At 40.3% G+C, this 14,618-nt stretch overlaps 2 protein-coding genes across 7 annotated transcripts; one reads left to right on the plus strand and one right to left on the minus strand.

Annotated features, from left to right (window-relative positions):
- Window positions 1-615: 615 nt before the first annotated feature.
- Window positions 616-12,330, minus strand: slc26a6.1 (solute carrier family 26 member 6, tandem duplicate 1). Of its 6 annotated transcripts, none has more exons than XM_077514832.1 (18): window positions 10,963-12,330; window positions 10,744-10,883; window positions 9,744-9,854; window positions 9,328-9,416; window positions 8,894-9,058; window positions 7,621-7,773; window positions 7,361-7,443; window positions 6,311-6,458; window positions 5,643-5,756; window positions 5,416-5,493; window positions 4,475-4,570; window positions 4,284-4,390; window positions 3,914-3,983; window positions 3,537-3,626; window positions 3,317-3,469; window positions 1,784-1,838; window positions 1,414-1,535; window positions 616-1,194 (listed from the first exon to the last, which is right to left on the minus strand). In XM_077514832.1, exons 1-18 carry the CDS (start codon window positions 11,091-11,093, stop codon window positions 1,165-1,167), a joined length of 1,935 nt encoding a protein of 644 aa, XP_077370958.1. In that variant the 5' UTR covers window positions 11,094-12,330; the 3' UTR covers window positions 616-1,164. The 6 variants fall into 6 exon arrangements, 2 of the variants coding, with proteins under 2 accessions (XP_077370958.1, XP_077370957.1); XM_077514831.1 differs by having other exon boundaries at window positions 9,283-9,416; XR_013282528.1 differs by lacking the exon at window positions 616-1,194 and adding an exon at window positions 2,378-2,854 and having other exon boundaries at window positions 1,492-1,535; window positions 9,283-9,416.
- Window positions 12,331-12,800: 470 nt separating this feature from the next.
- Window positions 12,801-14,538, plus strand: LOC144014669 (uncharacterized). The gene is made up of 3 exons (XM_077514835.1): window positions 12,801-13,102; window positions 13,339-13,437; window positions 13,713-14,538. The coding sequence occupies exons 1-3, from the start codon at window positions 13,085-13,087 to the stop codon at window positions 13,968-13,970; spliced, it is 375 nt and encodes a 124-aa protein (XP_077370961.1). The 5' UTR covers window positions 12,801-13,084; the 3' UTR covers window positions 13,971-14,538.
- The last annotated feature ends 80 nt before the right edge of the window (window positions 14,539-14,618 follow it).

Genomic DNA, 14,618 nt, shown 5'->3' on the forward strand with positions numbered 1-14,618 from the left:
AAATATATATATATATATATATATATATATATATTTTTTTTGTTGTTGTTGTTGTTGAGTTTTGTTTTCTAAATGACCCTCCTGATTAAAATGTACGTGTAGTTCAGAAGTTCATGAGACTGAGCATGCAAGCGTTGTTTTTGCTAAGTGAAATAAGTAGCACATGATAATGGAATTGATAGTGCAATCACAATTTATGACTGCACTCGATTAACTTCTAATCAAGATAAGGAATGATATGAAGAGACTATCATTTTTTGGAGAGCATCCAAAGATGCTGTGGCACATATTGTGAAACACTTGCTGTATGACTAAAAATCATGAGCTCAGAAGTCATATAATATTTATTTATTTATTTTAAAGAAAATAGTCAGGAAACATTATCAAAATTTAAAAACTCTAATATGTCCCTGACACCTTACAACACACACTTAGCAAAGGGGCTGTCTGCCGGTTTCACTCCGGAAAATGCACTTTTTAAATACAGGATTTAAAAAAAACAAGCTACTTCTCAATTCTATACACCCCCAGCCTGTATTTTGCCATTTTGTGTTTGTTTTGTAAACAGCGGGCTGTTCCAGCCAATCGCAGAGAGCGGGGGGGGGGGGGGGGGGGGGGGCGCAAACGGGGCCGGGCGAACGTGTCAGCTGCGTGACGTCACTGGCAATTTGAAAGCAAGCACGTTTTTTTTTTCACTCACTGAGTGAGTGAGTTAGTGAGTGAGTGAGTGGAAAAAAAATAAAATAATCCGTGCGTGCTTTCAAATTGCTGCGGGAGTGACGTCATTCACAGCTGACACATTCGCCCGGCCCGTTTGCGACACGTCACCCCCCGCTTTGCGATTGGCTGGAGGGGTGCAAACACTGTCTTTCCACAGAAACGGCCCGCAGTTTACAAAACAATCACAGAATGGCAAAATACAGGTTGCGGGTGTGAGGGTTTAGGACAAAATCACCCCCACACGTTATGAAAAGCCCATATCTATAAATTGAGAAGTAGTTTGTTTGTTTAAATCCTGCATTTAAAAAGTGCATTTTCCTGAGTGAAACCGACAGACAGCCCCTTTAACATTTTCAAAACATAAATGTTATTTTTCCAGCGTCCGTGTTCAATGGTGCCATAGTTTTGAGATGTACAACAGAGGAAGCAGTCCAAGTTGTACATTCAACTTTGTCTTGCATCAGAGGTGATTTCCTGAGTAAAGACAAAAAAAAAATAAAAATAAAAACCTTTTTTGTGATAGGCTAAAACAGGCTAAGTTGTCTTCTATATTCTCCAAGTATTCATTTGTGAAAGAAAGAAAAAAAAGTCACATGCACCGATAAGTAAACCTGAATTGTTGTCACGTTCTGAAGCATTCACACACCATTCCTATTTTCTATAAAGTACACTATCAAGTAGGATGAAACACACCTCAAGAAGTACAGGCGGGGAGCTGACACGATGGACGGCGTGATGGACTGATGGGAAGATGGAGGAGCTGGGCAAGCTGTTGGGGATGCATCCCTGATACTGAAGCTGGGATAATAAGCTGTCTATTGACACACAGCATATCTCAAGTTTATGCACTTTGGTCATGCAATCAAAAATCACATTTTTATATTAACATGTTTGTGACACCACTGAAACTTATGCAGGTAAAAAGAAACATGCATATACGTGCAAGTCTCGGTAACTTCTTTATGTCCAAATTGGGTGTGTGCGATCTTAAGCACGTGTCACAATGAGTGAGTTTAAAAAAAACAAAAAAACAAAAAAACAAAAAACATGCAATAAAACTAACCCGGGCACGAGGCCAGCAAAACACGAAGACTCTGCGCTTCAAAATTCTTCACAAGCTGTTGGACACACAAAAAGAACACAAATCCTGAGAGAATGACGTGAATATATTTTCATTCAAGCAAAATCTGTCACAAAGCTGGACAAGTTATTTGTGCATTTATTATTTTTTCAGTGAGGTCAAAGAGGTGATAAAGTTGTAACAGTAAGATTGGTTAGTCATTCATCTAAAGCCGTCAAGTGTAAGATAGTGTGCAATCAACAGGGTGTGTGTCATGTTTTCATCAACACGTGACCACTAAACATTTGAAAGGAATTTCTGAAAGGGAAGAAAAAACAATAGTGCGATCCATAATCAAATCACTACAAATCACATGCACTTCTCATTCATTCTCAAAGTAAAAGGAACAAACTCCTTTTGATATTTTCAAGTTGTTGCCTGTTGGTCTGGTTGGTTTGATTTTCAAAAGGCTAAGAAGAGCTATACAGTGAATATGGTGTTTCTTTGTGAATTAAATATAAGGTGGGGATTCTTATGATACCCTGCAATTGGCTGGCAACCCCATATGAGGACATATTGACAACATAACATACATACCTTGAAAGTACTCATCAAAGTGGAAGTAGGAGTCAATGAAGATCAATTTTTTTCACTGCCACCGTAGGGATCCCAGTTCAAGCAAAGAAAAATGTCAGTTTTATCGACCATGTACAATATGTGGGAAATTTGGGGATCTTTTTATTTAAAAACAAACAAACAAACAAACAAAAAATCATATTATTCACAGGAAGCTACCATACTTATTGTGTCATTTCAATGATTTCCAGGGGATTTTTTTTTAATCTTTTTTTTTTAATTTTTTTTATGAATATTATTCACAGGAAGTGACTGTACTTACTGTGTCATTTCAATTATTAAAATTAGGGCTGGGAGAGGACTAATATCATTTATCGTCTGATTTCATGACAGCTGCCTAGTATTGGCTGCCTTCTGGTGGCTGTTTTACAATCAGGAACTGAAGGCATACACGTCAGAGAGATGCCCATTAAGTTGCCATTTCTGTAAGCAAACGGTCTATAAAGAAATAGAAAAAGATCATAGAAATTTGCTATTAATTTCATGTAATTTTAAGGAAAAATGTTAAATTAAATTAGATCTTTCTTCAAAATTATTGGAAATGTTATGTATCGTGCTTGGAATCAGTAACTACTCAAGAATTGAGTACTTGTACTGGCATCAGTCTGAAAAAAAGTGGTCTTGAATATCCTAAATTAATATCCAATGAATTGCCTCAAATTACATTAGATAATCAATCATACTCCACCACTCATAAACATTGAGTTTGAAGTCAAATAACCGATGAATAAAGGCCAATTGTGAGAACACACATCTCAGTGCTTTCTAAATCTTGGTCCACTGGAGCACAAATGTCACAAGTGTTGGTTTGTTGACCCAGAAGGCTGACGTCAGTCGCGTCATTGTGACTCCACTGCGCTTTGACAAGATCAATATGGAAACAATGAATGAATCAATCACCTTGCAGAGTGCTGTCATGGCCACCGAGTCCATAAAGCTGACCGAGCTGAGATCCAGAATCAAGGAGTGGCTGCGTGTCGGCGCCTGGGCGGAGCAGGACATCAAGGAGGTTCGGACTCCTGCTGGGTCCTCCTCCTGAGCACCACTCACGATCTGGATAGAGAAGGGAAAACTTGGAGACAATTCCATGACGCTGTGTATGTTTGTGTGTGTTTTCCACCTCTGTGATCTCAGTGAAGACCAGTTCAGAGTTAGCAAAATAAATTGGACTGCGACAAAGGATTATGGTAACTCCGGGAACCATCTTTGCCTGTGAAACATACACACATGATAATCACTTCTGCTCAAGAAAGAAGGATGCAACCTTAATCCAACATACAGTTGCTACCATGGACATTCCTTTCTATATTTTTATGCCCACCTGTTGAACCAAAAACTAAGATTTATACGATTTTTAGCCCTTGACTTTTTCTTGATTGGCTCAGATGGTATCCAGTCAACCATAGAACAAAAGCAAAACCTATAACTGCTCATAGATTAAATTAAAAGGTCATTGAAACAATAAAACAGGTATTTAAAAAAAAAAGGCGAAAACACCTCAGTGTAGAGTTGCACATCTTTGTAACAATCTGTACCAGGAATTTGACCTAACACAGCAGTGGAAGAGCTGGAAGATAAGGACACATGAGAGAAATATTCATCAGGACAACATGACAAATGACCACAAAAAAAAGGTATAAAACCTCTACCATATAATTACAACAAAAACAACACAGGTATATTTTAACATGGCAACACCAATGCAATCCATTAGTCCATCTATGGCATTTTGCATTGTTTGTTACCATAAAGCGTGTTCAATTGTGAGGTGATCAGTCCAGTCATTTGAAGACTTAAATGTAGGTCAAAATTAATATCATGCATAGAATTGTCTGCAGATTAAGAGGTAAAATATAAATACACTGACCGTTGTGTTCTGTAGATGAGCATAAGCAGAGAGAAGGGTATGGCCACTGCAAGTCCCAGGTCCAAGTTAAGGACGAGAGTTGAGATCAGTGATGCCACCCACACAAGCTTATGTAGAGAGACATCAGAGCAGAGGTCAAAGGTTCATGCTCAGGAAGGCGTCATGATAAATGAGTGCAGTTTGTATACTACCAGATCGATGCGATCAGACTTCCATAACGAAACCACATCTTTAAACTGAGCCAGCAAGCCCTGCAGGTTCACCACAATGATCACTGCTAACACTGCCTGGAACGCACAGCAAGTTTTTCATTCATTGTCAATCTTACAACTTGCTGACATATGACAGTCAAAAAAAACAACAATGATCCATGACGTGATAATTCCGTCAATTTTCTACCACTTATCCTAGTAAGCATTGACAAATCTTCTCAGAATAGAGAATAGTTTGGTGAAGGTGTACGCTATTGGCATACACAAATTTTGAATAGTGACATAAAGTGTCCAAGGTCAGCTTCCTTATAGAACTGATGCCTTCCAGCATCTGACCAATCTTTATATTTTAGTGTTTACAGAGTATAGCAGGGCGGCACGGTGACCGAGTGGTTAGCACATCCCCCTCCCAGTTCTGAGGACTTCGGTTTGAGTCCAGGCTCCGACCTTCCTGGGTGGAGTTTGCATGTTCTCCCCGTCCCCGCGTGGGTCTTCTCCGGGTACTCCGGTCTCCTCCCACATTCCAAAGACATGCATGGCAGGTTAATTGGGTGCTCCAAATTGTCCCTAGGTGTGCTTGTGAGTGTGGATGGTTGTTCGTCTCTGTGTCCCCTGCGATTGGCTGGCAACCAGTCCAGGGTGTCCCCCGCCTACTGCCCGAAAGCCAGCTGGGATAGGCTCCAGCACCCCCCATGACCCTTGTGATGAGCAAGTGGTTCAGAAAATGGATGGATGGATGGATTCATAATTTGTGGGTTTTTTTTTCTAAAAATTAACTTAGCATGAAGCTTTTTATTTGTACTTGTAGCGTGAGGAAGCCAAAGTGAACAACAGAGCCTGAATATGCATGCATGACTGCAGGAAATGGTATTCCAGAAAAAAAATAAAAAATAGCTGCAATTATTACAAATAGACTTCACCTTTGGCAGCTGCTCAAAGAGATGACCAATCTTCAGCAAAACAGTTAAAATCATCAGGGCTGATACCAAGCCTGACATCTGAACAGCAAAACCAAAGATTAAAAAGAACAATGGGAAGGATAAAGTAACATGAGGATTTGAATTGGGGGGTAATGAAATGAAAATCGTCAAAGCTGGAATTTGTCATGTTGCGTTTCCACCAATAGAGTCTTTCAGGGGAACAATACCTGTGATTTGACACCAATGCTTTCTTGAACCATACTGCGTGAGAAGGAGCAACTGACAGCAAAACACTGGAACACGGCTCCTATGGAGTTACACAAACCCAGAGCCAGCAGGTCCTAAGGAGGGAGGAACAAAGATGCTTTGGATTTAAGAAACAAAATTAGATTTTACACATAATCTTCCAAAAATATCAGCTCAGGTTCAGAGAGGGTTTCAAGTGATGTTTGAAAAACTACTGTGATGTTCATTTTGGATGTCAACTAGCCCAGAAATCTTCTATTTGTGTTAGTATGGTATGAATGGAAGAGACCACTTTGCAATTGAAGTGGTATTGAGTCAATTCATGATGAAATTTCAAAACGACTTGGACTAGGGTTGTAACAAAATATTGATGTCAATTAGGCCAGCACGATATATCGCTTGAAAATCGCGATTGCGATAGCCACATCGCAAGACGTGCGATGTTTTTATATATATTTGTTTTTAGAGCAAACAAACGTTTGTTTTGCTTCATAAAGGAAGCAAGCACCCACCCACCACTCCCCCCCCACCACCCCCCATCAGTCACCGGTGCCGCCCCCATTGGAGTTCGGGTGCAAGGTCGTTGACAAGGAAGTTGACAAAAGCATATCAGCCATAATAATGTTCAGTTTTTGAAGATCTACTGCACCTGACTGGAGTCAAAGTGGTAGCCATGTTTGTGGGCAAACACTGAGCCCATGGCTGTGAGGAAGCTGAAGCCCACCAGAGCGACCGACAGAGCCGGAATGAAAAGTTCCCTGACCATGGAGAGAGACGGGAGGACGGGCGCCGACAGCCTGCAAAAGAGGAAGAATGACAGTTCAATTCAATTCACAATATAATTGAAGCATTTTATCGCTGACCTCAATAATCAATACTCTTAAGATTGAAAATCAATGGGTTTCTTTTGGATGCAGCAGAGTAATCTGAAGGGCTCAACTATTCACAAGCAAAGATGGGGCGAGCTTCACCACTTGCGTTTCAGAAAAAAACATTTCTCAATGTACAAGTGCAAGGAATTTAGACATCATCTACATTCCATAATATCAACAAAAGATTCAGAAAATCAGGAGAAATCTCTGCTTGAATGCAGCAAGGCCAAATAAACAACATTAAATGCCTGTGAGTACCTTCCATCTCTCAGCTGGCACTGCATTAAAACCCGGCATATTGCTATAATATATTGGATACACATGGGCTAAGGAACCATTATCAATTAAAAAAGTTGCAAGTAAAAACTCAACCATGCAAAGCAAAAGCCATACATCAAAAACACCCTGAAACACCATTTGCTTCTCTGAGATGGTTGGACTCAAAGTGATAAAGTGGGCTGTGGTCTGACGAGTCCACAGGTAAATTGTTTTTAGAAAATATGGAGGTCGTGCAATCAATACCTCCATGCACTGAGGTTACTACATATATTCAATGTAGAGGATAGCTTATTTACAAACATCAATACTACTAAATATGGCATTAGAAAATGAGGAGCTTGACATTATGATAACAAGACAGGAATGTGGGTCATTCAACATATAGCCTCTATTCATTGTTTATATATTGTATAATTCATGCCAATTGTATAATTCATGTCAATTCACAATAACAATAGCACTAGTATCTGGTATTAGAAACAATGGATGTTGAACTCAAAACAAGCAACAACAACAACAAAAAAAGACCATAAGACTATTCCACTGACCCAGAGGGAATGTCTCCAACCACTTGGACTCTGTGTTGTCCAGCCAGGTCCATCTGTACAGAGATCACAGTACCCAGGACAATCTGCATGTTGAAAAATATAATAAAAAAAAAATGCCATTTGAAGAAAAACATGGTGTGGCATTTCATTCACATTCTGATACATGACTCTTATACATACAAATATGCTTTATACTTGTATAATTTAACAGTTTATCAATGGTACATTCAATCACATGGGTGATTGCATGTGTTACTCACCAATATTGCTTCCCAAGGTATGGCCACTGGAAGCTTGCTTTTAAAATGTCTATTCAGCATTTTGCCACCGATGAGCATCACCATGGAAACCGAAGTGACTGACAGAGTTCCTGGTATTGCGCTGGTCATCCCACACAGGACATCGTATAAAGTCTTAGAGAAGAGGACATAATCAAAGTAAAAATACTTTAAAAAAATATACAGTACACCTCAAAGCCTTATCAGTCCTGATGTGAAGAAATTGAGAAAGTTTAGTTCAGTTCCTAATCTTCCAAGGAGTGGCCGTCCTGTAAAGATAACGGGCACCAAACAGTGCAGAATGCTCAGTGATGTAAAGAAGAATCTTATAGCTAGAGACTTCTGGCACAAGCTAACGTCGCTACTGACAAATCTATGATAAGTAAAGCTGTAAACAAGAAAAGATGTCATGAGAGGATACCACAGAGGAAGCCACTGCTGAAAAAAAAAAACAAGCACTTTGTCACAGGTTTTAAATTTTTAAACGAGCACCTGAAAGTTCCACGTTGGCCGAAAATGTTACATCATACAACCAACAAAATCTCAACACAACTGTTAAGTAAGGAGGGAATCAACATAGTTTGGAGCAGCTTTGAAATCTCAGAGCCTGGTTGGATAGTTATAATCAACGGGGAATTTATTGCTGAACTTAAAACAATTTTGTAAAGAGAAATGGTCCATAATCCTGAACGTTGTGCAGGTCTGGTTTGCCAAATGAAATGTTTGGTAAAAATTATTGCTGCAAAGGAGATTCAACAAGTTATGAAATCCAAGGTTCGCACACTTTTATCCACCATGCACTGTGGCATTTATCTGATGTATTCTATAAAAAAGTTGGCAACATGATATTGTGTGCTATTTGTCTATTGTTATGATCAGAATCACATCACATTTTATGACCAAATTAATAAGAAACTGAGGTCATTCCAAAGCGTTCACAAACCTAAATACATCATTGATATTGATTTAGATAACAGAGAAAAGATGAGGAGAAAATGTCGCGAAAGTGGTGGAAGTGAAAAGTCGTTGCCAACGATAATACTGTACATGTCTGTTTGACTTGTTTGAAGGACCAATCATGACTTACTGTCATATTTATATAATTTACAATTGGAAGTGATCATGAGAATAAAAAAAAAACAGGTATAAGGCTTTTATGAGAAGTGCAACAAGGTTTTGGCCCAGGAGCAAAAGTTAGCAAAAGTCGCCACTACTCCAAGTAGTATAAGTGTGCGTGTGTGTTATTAAAACAAACCCAAGTGGAGGCCATCAGTCCAGTGTGTCTCTGTGCAACTATTCCAGTCATGAGGGGCAGCTGCATGGCAACCACATGCAGGCCAGCACCTGTTGTGTAGCCTCTGATGAGAGGATCGGACAACCAGCGGCACACAGCTCCGCAGCGCAGCAGATACAGCAGCAGCTGGATGAGTGCACACACAAACAAGCACGTAAAACACTGCTAGCAGTTTTCAAATCTGGAATTAATAGGAACTGTTGAGCTCATACACAACATTATGACTTATTTTTGTGTGGTATGGGAAGGGTTTGTTGTGTGCCATCAGACTTTTAAATGTACAAAGAATTTCAATTAAAGCATTTTTTAAAATCAGAAAATAGATGAAAATGTATCATCAATGTGTGCACCTGTATGAGACCACAGAGCAATGTAAGTTGGACAGCTATGTTTACTTTAGCTGCCACCGCATCAACATCATCGTCAGGCAACTCCACAATGGCAGGGACAGACCCGATCATGATGGCCAGGACAGCAAAAGTTCCTGAAACATAAACACACCCTTTGCTGAGGTGACTTTAAAAGTTGCATGTCCACCAAGCAGTTTAGTTTGCCACTGTGTCATTTTTATGGCTTTCCATTATCAAAAGTTGCACAATTTTTGGTACTGTTGATTTGACGACATCACACTTATGTATGCCATCCAGGCAGGATGGTGGTGAAAAAAAAAAAAAACGAGGCTGCAATTGGTATATTTAAGCATATTCATATAACAATTTTCACACATTTCAAGAATTACACATCTGGAATAGAGCATGGAACCTGTGGCATATATACGTCACTGGCATTTTGGCTTTAATGTGACAGTCACCCAAGGAGAGATGTCGAGACGTGCCGAATATGAAGTAGATGATCAGCGGGTAGAGAGACGTGAAGAGGCCAAACACCGGGGGAACGCCAACCAACATGGCGTTGGCCATACCTGGATAGGAAAGATAAAGGGACATGACTTCTAGGGAATAAATAAATAAATAAATAAATAAATAAATAAATAAATAAATAAATAAATAAAGTGCCAGAGGGTACTAGTTAGCCCCAAGGACAACATGAGTAGCAAGGGACAGCCCACGGGTGTGTTCGAAAAACAGACTTACTTGTCTTCAGGATAGTGTTGTTCCGATACCGATACTGCATAAAAACAGTGGTATCGGTATCGGTGACTACTCACAAGTAACATGCCGATACCATTAATTCCAACGCTAATATAGGATTTTGGATGCAGGATCTTGTGTCTTGCTCGTGCACAACATTCACTGGTATGTGACATGTTCACTGCATGCCGATCTAAGATATCCTATTGGCCCTTGAATGCTCTGAATCAATGGCAGGACAGCTTTTTCATGTTGAGGAAAAAAAAAACAACTTAAGTATCGGTATGGTATCGGCCGATACTGCAAAGCTGCGTATCGGTATCGGGAGCCAAAAAACGGTATCGGAACAACACTTCTTAAGTACTAAAATAAATCAGCTTGTGTTCATCCATCCATCTATTATCAATGGGGAAATGCTGTTTTAAGTTCATTGTAGAAATGTGATTTTAATACCGTAATACTACAATATTTTTGATCACAGTTATCATAACGTCAGAACCTAATATCGGCCCATACCTACCTTGTAGTGGCTCACTAAATCAATAAATTTCAGTGGGAAAGGAGTATACACTTGAGTCTATCCCAGTTGGATGGAAAGCTGGAACTCAAATTCAAATCTGTAACTTTAGAACTGTGAACTACCAACCTCAAGTGAGACATTGTGCCACATTTACATGCAATTTTTAATGATACTTTTCTGTTCTGTTAAACGATGCTCACCCTGTGGCAGATGCATGACTCCCACGCTAAGCCCAGACACCAGGTCTCCCACTGCGCTTTCTCTGACGGAGTAGTGAGGCAGCCATGACAGGATGGGAAACAACCCCAGCAGAGTGCTCTTTAACCTGGAGACTGAACACCTGAATGGAATGCAAACCCACAATTTAGATGTTGGCCCTAGTTGAGAGCATGCAGCAAACCTGTCCTTATTTGACTCACCGACATTGCATCTTGACCCTCTCCAAAAAGGACATGGACGTGTCTACTCGCTGTCCAATGACCTCCAGCTGGGCCTCATCCAGGGCCACAACATGACAATGCATGTTGTCAGGATGGCTATTTTCATCCATCTCAAACCAAGTTTAGGACTTTCCGGTAAAAAACGAGGACTTTCACTTTTAACACTAAGTGTGCCTTCAATGTGTCCTAAGTACTTTTCTGCCTGCAAAAGGCCATACAACTGAAATGGGAGGCTTTACAAGTAAAGCGAATGAGGGAGAAAGGGTGACCTATTTGAGTGTTCACATGCCAAAGTGAGAGTGGGGAGCAAAGCACACGTGAGACGAGGGAGGTGGGGTAACATCCTTGAACTCTGGACACTGCAGAACGTTGACAACCCCCCTTGTCTTACCCCACCACCCTCATTCTCCTGCTCTGAATGCCTCGATTATGGTTTGTGTGGAAATAAGTGTATACTTTAGTTACGTAAAGAACGCAAAAAGCGCACCTTTCTTCAGTGATGTCATCTATGTCCCGCTCCCCACTGACACACGGCTACTTCGTCAAAAAAATACTGTAACATAAGTAATCATCTTAAAACAACGAGCACATCGGGACAATTACGCAATTTAATAAGAAATTCCCCATGCGCTAGGATAATTTATAGCGGGATAAAATACTTAATATAAAATATACACTAATAGAAAGTAAGTGCGACATTTTGTTCCGCATCTTCGGACAGTCAAAACAACAAACAGACATTCAGGAAGGTACGTGGCGAGGGGGCGAGTCGACACGCTACAAAAATTCAAAAGCAGAATATATTTGCTATTTAGTATACTCATAGAATTGGAGTAGTACAGTAGGCTACTGTAGCCCATCTGTGGCGAAGACCATTAATAAAATAAAAAATGTATATACACCGATATAAAATTTCCCTCACACTCACAAAAAACAAACAAAAAACAAAAAAAAACTCACACACTTCCTTGCCTGTCGGTAGACGTACGTGGCATTGGCACGGTATGAAAGCGCTAGGTCCTTACCATTATTATTATTCCGAACATTATCTTCTAATTATGAGAAACTGAGATTGGATGCGATGCGATACTACTTTATTTGAGACAAAATAACATATTTATCTGAACTAGCCGGACACTATATAAAAGACACTACAAGTCCCAGAATGCACTGCAATAGAAGGCATTCGTGGGGGGTGGGGGTCAGAGAAGAGGAAAAAAAAGAAGTGCTGTTTATTTATTGTTTCATGGATGGCAACGGTGTTACCCAAGTTTATTCTTCTAATTGTTCAGCCTGTCAGTGACTAATTTGTATATTAATAGAATATGCGCATAAAGAAAAAAAAAATAAAAATTCAAAAAAAAAAAGAGAACATTAAAACGTCTAATCTCAGACTGAAGCAGATGTACTACCACCACCACCACCCTACTGTGCTTCGTGCCACTAATTTAGGTGGTACGGATTCTGCGGCGAACGAGTGTGGCTCAAAGGGCTGTTTGTTGTTTTCTCAATAAGCGATGTGCGCATTAAGTTTGCGCATGCGTGGGGAAAAAAACGAGGCTACCAAGTCCAACTACCCTATCAATTTGAATGGCGAGGATTAGAGTGGTGACAATGTTTGCGTAACTGTACACTTTAAAGCTTGCCCCGATGTCAGTAAACCACATGCAATGCATGTTAATAAAAAAAAACCCAGCAACATTCAAGCGGTTGAAACGTTACTACCAGAGCTGATTCCATTGGATCCAATTTATTTTCAATGACCGTTTGGTTTCGCCTACCCATAATGCACCGCACCGCTACCCATAATACACCTTGAATTCGAGACGCACACATCGCTTATAGTGCGCATGCGTCAAAACAAACCCCTCCACCCTGCTTTATTTTACGCAGAAAACGCGCTGGAGTGTATTTGATTACATACAATACTGACTCGTTGCTGCAGCTACGAGTCTCTAACATCCATCCATCCGTTTTCTTGGCCGCTTATTCCTCACAAGGGTCGCGGGGGGTGCTGGAGCGGAGCCTATCTCAGCTGGCTGTGGGCAGGAGGCGGGGTACACCCTGGACTGGTTGCCAGCCAATCGCAGGTGTCTCTAACATGTCGGGCTATTCTATGGTAACTGTCTACAGTTCTTACTGAAAATCTCTTCAATGTATTTAGAAAGGCGCATGTAGCTATGCTATTATTGGGACTGTTTAGAACTAGCTATAGCATCAAATGTTGTCATACTAACGTACAAGTTAGCTTTACGGAAACCCTCATTCGTTTTTGCTCTGTAGTAGTTATATTTTCTGTCAGTACATAAACAGCATATCGATTGTCACATTTTGCTATATTTTGTATGTCGTTAGAGCCTGGAAGGTGAGACCCTTGAGGCTTCTGACTCTGAATATGAGGACGACATAGCAAGAGTCCAAAATCTCCAGGCCCAGAGGATTACAAGTGCCTGGGTATGTTTCAGTAGACCTGTATGTTATCCTTTCTTACATGCACGTGTTTGATAGTTACATGTACATCTGATTGCAATAATAGTTAGGTATTATTGTAATATTACCTGGCCAAGTTGTAATGCTAAAGAGAATTGTATTGTAATTGATGAATGTGATTGCATGTTTGAGCCAATTTGATACAAATTCACATTTCAGTACACATTCCTGCAGGTTTTTCCACCGGTGTACACAATTAGATACCATAAATGCTCATTTTGATTTTGGTTTGTCTACAGGCTAGGATTCAGAGTCTAAGCCATGAAGAATGTCAAGTGCTGCTTGAGCAGTGCCTCAACCGTGAGCCCAGTTTGATTTTTGACCTCCTGGACACATGTAATGCAACTCCAGTAGAACCTTCTCACTCACAACCACTGAGCTGGTGTGTATGTGGGCAAATGCAGAGAGATGCCCACATTTCTGGAGAGGAAATGCTGTGGACAAGAACCTCAACACTGTGTGTCGTTGATGCCACACATGGACTTGTTCATACTTGAAGATGGTGTACTGCGAATTGCCAGACGACTCTGGAATGATATACGAGCAGAACAAGACTCCCAAGAGCCCGGAGAAAGCAATAGGCAATTTAGGCACGCCGCCTATCGCCAATTTGTTGTTTGGAGATATGGAGCGCTAGACCCAGGCAATGGGATTGTTATACCAAGTTGTTGTGTATGGAAAATTCGAGACTGTTTTCCTGACCCACATGGTAATTATGTTGATTTGATTCCGTCTAGAGCAGGGGTGTCAAACTCATATCAGCTCAGGGGCCACATGGAGGAAAATATTTTACCAAGTGGGCCAGACAGGTAAAATCATGGTACACAATTTGTGTCAGTTATACACCGATGTGAAGGCCAGCCCTAAATAGCTCAACTGTAAATACATTGTTCCAAAAAACAACACAAATGCAGATGGAACATGGCAACACTTGGCTCATATGAGTTCTGAAAAACCTTTTTGACTTTGCGTGTATACAGTTCTGCCTTTTCATTGTAAGCCACTGCAACATTATGTAACGTGTACATTAACACTGCAATTAAATAAAGGGGAAATGTACGTACAGTTTTTGCCAATTGCTTGAAGACTATAGTAGACACATGCTTAAGCCAAAGTAACATAACTTGAATTTGTCACAATACCTT

This window comes from Festucalex cinctus, chromosome 2, assembly GCF_051991245.1.
Source record: "Festucalex cinctus isolate MCC-2025b chromosome 2, RoL_Fcin_1.0, whole genome shotgun sequence".
Classification (NCBI taxonomy): domain Eukaryota; kingdom Metazoa; phylum Chordata; class Actinopteri; order Syngnathiformes; family Syngnathidae; genus Festucalex; species Festucalex cinctus.

Excerpts from the sequence above, each read along its gene's own strand:
- slc26a6.1 (XM_077514831.1), bottom strand. The coding sequence starts at position 11,093 with ATGGATGAAAATAGCCATCCTGACAACATGCATTGTCATGTTGTGGCC. Across the intron at positions 5,757-6,310 it reads ACCACTTTGACTCCAGTCAG|GACCTGCTGGCTCTGGGTTT; the intron begins GTGCAGTAGATC and ends CTCCCTCCTTAG. Across the intron at positions 3,470-3,536 it reads TCTTCACTGAGATCACAGAG|ATCGTGAGTGGTGCTCAGGA; the intron begins GTGGAAAACACA and ends TTCTCTATCCAG.
- LOC144014669 (XM_077514835.1), top strand. Across the intron at positions 13,438-13,712 it reads AGAGGATTACAAGTGCCTGG|GCTAGGATTCAGAGTCTAAG; the intron begins GTATGTTTCAGT and ends GTTTGTCTACAG.